This window comes from Procambarus clarkii, chromosome 32 (assembly GCF_040958095.1).
Source record: "Procambarus clarkii isolate CNS0578487 chromosome 32, FALCON_Pclarkii_2.0, whole genome shotgun sequence".
In the NCBI taxonomy this organism is placed as follows: Eukaryota; Metazoa; Arthropoda; class Malacostraca; order Decapoda; family Cambaridae; genus Procambarus; species Procambarus clarkii.
In genome coordinates, this window is record NC_091181.1 from 23,629,884 (window position 1) to 23,636,402 (window position 6,519).

Below are 6,519 nucleotides of genomic sequence, written 5' to 3' on the forward strand. Positions count from 1 at the left end.
CCTATCTAAACACAAAGATTAATCCAGTGTAATTGGCCTGTTATGTTGGACATTGTCTTCTGTGTTGGCATCGATATGTTTTTGTCTTGTCCTTACTCTCATGGTGGGTAGAGTAAATAGTTCCGTGATTTGGGTGTTCATGGTAGGTCGCTCTATTCTTATGTGAATTGCCTCAAGAATTTGTAATCTTCTTGAATCTTGAGTTTTGTCTATTATGCAAGTATTCTTGTTCAACATTTTTCTTGTTAGAGTAATGTCATGGGCTTGTCTCATGTGATTCCTAGGGGCACCAGATTGAAGATGGCATGTCAAACGCCTCGTCAGCTTGGTCGACGTCATACCTATGTACTTACATTGAAGGTTACATCCTTCGTGGGGGCAAGTGTACATGTATACAACGCTTGACTGCTGTAGAGGGTTCTCCGTCGGCTTCGGGCTGTTTTTATCAAAAACATACATACATACATACACGTCCGAGGAATCCCTTTTTACCAACGTCCCAGTCGACACAACCATAGGAATGATACTGGACAGAGTATACAGAGACGAGAGCACCCCCAAATTAGACATACCTGAGCCACACTTGAAAAGTCTTCTCGAAGCATGTACAAAGGAAGCCCCTTTCATCAGTCCACAAGGAGACATGTATTTACAAATAGACGGAGTAGCAATGGGCTCCCCCTTAGGAGTTTTATTTGCTAATTTTTATATGGGAACCATCGAAGATAGGGTCTTCAGTAGCAGACAAAAACCAACTGTATACTGCCGTTATGTAGATGACATATTCGTAATAGTAAAAGACTCAGATGAACTAATTGACCTAAAAAGACACCTAGAGAGAGAGTCAGTACTCCGATTTACACATGAAAATAGTGAAAATAACAGTCTGCCATTCTTGGATGTACTAATAACAAAAACAGGAACCTCTTTAAGCACCAACGTATATACCAAGCCCACCAACATAGGATTATGCCTGAACGGTAGGAGTGAGTGCCCCCAAAGATACAAAGTCAGTGTTCTCAATGCTTATATTCGTCGAGCGCTTACCCACTGCTCTGAATGGAGCAACGTGAGTAGAGAGTTTGAAAGAGTAACTCAGGTATTGGTGAACAACGGATATAGCAACGCGGAAATAAACGCTGCTATAAGAAGACACTTGGACCGTTGGTATAATTCAGAACCTAGAACAGAAACCACAACACCCCCAATAAAATTATATTACAAATCAACCATGCACAGTGAACATATAAAAGAGGAAAGAATAATGAAAGAAATAATCCGTAAAGGAGTAAAAAGCACTACTCCTAACCAAAACATAAACCTGATAATATTCTACAAAACCAAGAAGACTTCCGAACTCCTTATCAAAAACAGCCCGAAGCCGACGGAGAACCCTCTATAGCAGTCAAGCGTTGTATACATGTACACTTGCCCCCACGAAGGATGTAACCTTCAATGTAAGTACATAGGTATGACGTCGACCAAGCTGACGAGGCGTTTGACATGCCATCTTCAATCTGGTGCCCCTAGGAATCACATGAGACAAGCCCATGACATTACTCTAACAAGAGAAATGTTGAACAAGAATACTTGCATAATAGACAAAACCCAAGATTCAAGAAGATTACAAATTCTTGAGGCAATTCACATAAGAATAGAGCGACCTACCATGAACACCCAAATCACGGAACTATTTACTCTACCCACCATGAGAGTAAGGACAAGACAAGAACATATCGATGCCAACACAGAAGACAATGTCCAACATAACAGGCCAATTACACTGGATTAATCTTTGTGTTTAGATAGGAGATGCCTCGTATGGGCCAATAAGCCTTCTGCAGCCCCTATGTTTATCCCTTATGTATCCCCCCATGTTTTCACCTTCATTGTATTATCACCTGACCTAATGCGGGTATAAAATCAACTAGTATTGTAAGATCTGTTCACTTGAGAATGAACCATGGAGGTTCGAAACGTCGTGCAAATTATACAAATAAGTGTAATACACTCTATAGTAAATCACTTCTTTTCTTCACCTTAAAAGTACGAAAATGAGTTTTGGAGAACTCCTATTTCAATTAAGCCCTGATGCTAAGAAAATAGTTAGAGGGATAGAAGCCCTAAACCAGAAAATAATAAATACAGAATATGCGGTCATATTCAATGAAACATGTTTGAAAGAAAACCTGCTGCCAGTATACACCAATATATATATATATATATATATATATATATATATATATATATATATATATATATATATATATATATATATATATATATATATAGATATATATATATATATATATATATATATATATATGTATATATATATATATATATATATATATATATATATGTCGTACCTAGTAGCCAGAACTCACTTCTCAGCCTACTATTCAAGGCCCGATTTGCCTAATAAGCCAAGTTTTCCTGAATTAATATATTTACTATAATTTTTTTCTTATGAAATGATAAAGCAACCCTTTTCTCTATGTATGAGGTCAATTTTTTTTTATTGGAGTTAAAATTAACGTAGATATATGACCGAACCTAACCAACCCTACCTAACCTAACCTAACCTATATTTATAGGTAAGGTTAGGTTAGGTAGCCAAAAAAAGCTAGGTTAGGTTAGGTTAGGTAGGTTAGGTAGACGAAAAAACATTAATTCATGAAAACTTGGCTTATTAGGCAAATCGGGCCTTGAATAGTAGGCTGAGAAGTGCGTTCTGGCTATTAGGTACGACATATATATATATATATATATATATATATATATATATATATATATATATATATATATATATATATATATATATATATATATATATATATATAAATTGTTGCAAGTCGAGCAACAAATATTTTACATTGAACAACAAATGAGATTGGAAAAGCAGTATTGCCACCTCTGCTATACAGAAAAAAATAGACCCCAGACACACCCTGTGGGTAGTAATGGACCCCCATACCGACACTATGAGGGGTAGTGGACCCCATAATAACACTATGGGCGGTAGTGGGCACTGTACAAACACTATGGGCGGTAGTTGACTTCATAGCGACCCTTTGGGCGGTAGTGGACACCCTGCCGACCCTGTGGGCGGCAGTGGACCACCTACCGACCCTGTGGGCGGCAGTGGACCCCCTACCGACCCTGTGGGCGGTAGTGGACCCCCCTGCCGACCCCGTAGGCGGTAGTGGACACCCTGCCGACCCTGTGGGCGGCAGTGGACCCCCTACCGACCCTGTGGGCGGCAGTGGACCCCCTACCGACCCTGTGGGCGGCAGTGGACCCCCTACCGACCCTGTGGGCGGTAGTGGACCCCATACCGACCCTGTGGGCGGTAGTGGACTCCTACCGACCCTGTGGGCGGTAGTGGACCCCATACCGACCATGTGGGTGGCAGTGGACTCCATACCGACCCTGTGGGCGGCAGTGGACCCCTACCGACCCTGTGGGCGGCAGTGGACCCCTACCGACCCTGTGGGCGGTAGTGGACCCCATACCGACCATGTGGGTGGCAGTGGACCCCATACCGACCCTGTGGGTGGCAGTGGACCCCATACCGACCCTGTGGGCGGTAGTGAACCCCCTACCGACCCTGTGGGCGGTATTGGACCCCCCTACCAACCCTGTGGGCGGTATTGGACCCCCTACCGACCATGTGGGTGGCAGTGGACCCCATACCGACCCTGTGGGTGGCAGTGGACCCCATACCGACCCTGTGGGCGGTAGTGAACCCCCTACCGACCCTGTGGGCGGTATTGGACCCCCCTACCAACCCTGTGGGCGGTATTGGACCCCCTACCGACCCTGTGGGCGGCAGTGGACCCTATATACTAATCCTGTTGGCTATACTGGACCCTATACTCATCCTGTGGGCGGCAATGGACGCCATACACATCCAGTGGGTGTTATTGGACCCCATACTTATAATGTGGGTGGTTGGAGCCCCATACCCATCCTGTGGGTGATAGTGGACGCCATACTCATCCTGTGGATGGTATTAAACCCCATACCCATCCTGTGGGTGGTTGTGAGCCCCATACCCCATCCTGTGGGTTGTAGTGGACGCCATACACATCCAGTGGATGGTATTGGACCCCATACCCTTCCTGTGGGTGGAAGTGATCCCCATACCCATCCTGCGGGTGGATGTGACCCTCATACCCATCCTGCGGGTGGTATTGGACCCCTTACCCACCTAACAGGTGGTATTGGACCCTATACCCATCCAATATTTGGTATAGTAGACATACCATGCTAATTGCAGTAGTTTACCCCATAAACATTGCAACGTAATATCGTTTTCTGTTAGCGTTCCTACAAAACATCCTTTAAAGATTTTTAAAGCACAAACTATGGTATAAAATATTGATTGGTGAAGCACTGTTATTCTATGTAATAATTTATAGTGGTTATTATAATTTACTAAGAACAACTAATATTTCTCAAAACAAAACTACGAACCTTCAATAGGATATAGCTGATCTGTAATATTCTAAGAGCATGGACAATAGTAGGTAAATTTCACAACCCATGTGGGACCTGAAAACTACAATTTTCATTATAATTGAACCAATCACGACTATTCTGCTATCAACGATGATGGACGGGTACTGTGAGACGTAAATTTGTACGTGAGGAAGAGTTTGGGCCTTGGTAAAAAAGGTAACTGGGAATATATCACATATGTACTAAATCACATTCAACATATTGACTTTAAGCATTAAGTCATATATGTGCTGTCTTGTGTGAGAACGGGTTGCCTACTTCAAGCCCATCATCACCCAGCAAAAATCTGCTATCAGGACAATAACAAACTCTGCCTCAGACAACACACAGCTCCCCTGTTTAAATCCCTCAACATGCTAAACATAAATTCACTCCATACATTCTCCTGTGTCAATTACATTTATAAAACCCTTTTGTTAAGTGCAAACCCTGTTCTGAAACTCTTCCTGGACAGATGTATTAGATCACATACTCACCACACCAGACATAAATATCTCTTTGATATTCCCAAAGCCAAACTTAATGTGTGTAAACACTCTATGCAAATAAAGGGACCTAGTCTAAGAAACTCACTCCCTAATGAATTGAAAAGCTGCTCAACTTTTGCCTTATTCAAAAATAAAACCAAAAAGAACCTAATTACATCTTCATAGTTTCCTACCTAGTACTTTTAACTCGCACTGTATCTAGTGTTACCAAATCCCCCAATATATGTACCTAAGCCATATTACTCTACCATTGTAATCTTTGATATCATCTGATATCATGGTTGTTATATTGAGTGCATATTCTACTGCATTATTCCTTGAAATGATCTTCAAATTGTGCTACAGTGAACCAATGTATAACCCTGATATTTTATTCTAATGTACCTAGAAATCCTTGTTCATTATAGTGTTTTGTTATTATTGCGTATTATTCTAATCTTTATTTTTGTTGACCTGTAAAAGTTTTGTCAATTTTACTGTAATTTATCTGCTTAAAATTACCTGTACCTGTACCTGTAAAGTAAAGCTGTAAAGTACCTATAAACATTTGTTGTCAATTCTACTGTAAATTATCTACTTAAAGTTATGTTAGTTTAAGGACTTGCCCAAAACGCTATGCGTGTTAGTGGCGTTACAAGATTGTAAAATCAACACAATTCCTATCTTCTCTCTTAACCCCCAATGTACCTCCTTGTATATAACATAAATAAATAAATACACCAGCTCCCCTGCCCACAAAAACAGCGTGGAGCTTACCAAGACTAAACCAGGTGGAGGGGGCACATGGCCCTCTGCCATCGGCCATGGTGGAGGGGGCACATGGCCTCCGTCCAGGTGGAGGGGGCACATGGCCCTCTGCCATCGGCCATGGTGGAGGGGGCACATGGCCCTCTGCCATCGGCCATGGTGGAGGGGGCACATGGCCCTCTGCCATCGGCCATGGTGGAGGGGGCACATGGCCCTCTGCCATCGGCCATGGTGGAGGGGCACATGGCCCTCTGCCATCGGCCATGGTGGAGGGGGCACATGGCCTCCGTCCAGGTGGAGGGGGCACATGGCCCTCTGCCATCGGCCATGGTGGAGGGTGTGATGGCCTCCGTCCAGGTGGAGGGGGCACATGGCCCTCTGCCATCGGCCATGGTGGAGGGGGCACATGGCCTCCGTCCAGGACAGAGGTATGGCTGGGGGCAACAAGAAAATAGGTCAACGTAATCGCTCCCCCCCCCCCCCCACCCCATTGCATCCAGTAAGCACACTGTGAGCAATGATGGCAAGAGTGTCCGTGTTTCCATTGATAAGGCCTAAAGAGTAAACAGGCCCCAAACCAGCACAGCAGAAAGTAGTGCTCCAACACAACTGGACACCTTCTGGCCAATGCTTAAGGCCTTGGTCACGGAATTGGTCGAAAGTTTGCTGCCGAAACACGGTATCAAACAAACCACAGAGACTCGAAAGACAATTGAGCACAAGCTCAAGAAAGTCGAAAAAACAATATCCCCACCTCCAA

At 43.5% G+C, this 6,519-nt stretch overlaps 1 protein-coding gene across 1 annotated transcript; it reads left to right on the top strand.

Annotated features, from left to right (window-relative positions):
- The first annotated feature begins 5,815 nt into the window (after window positions 1-5,815).
- On the top strand, window positions 5,816-6,214 carry LOC138370472 (uncharacterized). Its single transcript, XM_069334840.1, has one exon. The coding sequence runs from the start codon at window positions 5,816-5,818 to the stop codon at window positions 6,212-6,214; it is 399 nt and encodes a 132-aa protein (XP_069190941.1).
- Window positions 6,215-6,519: the final 305 nt, after the last annotated feature.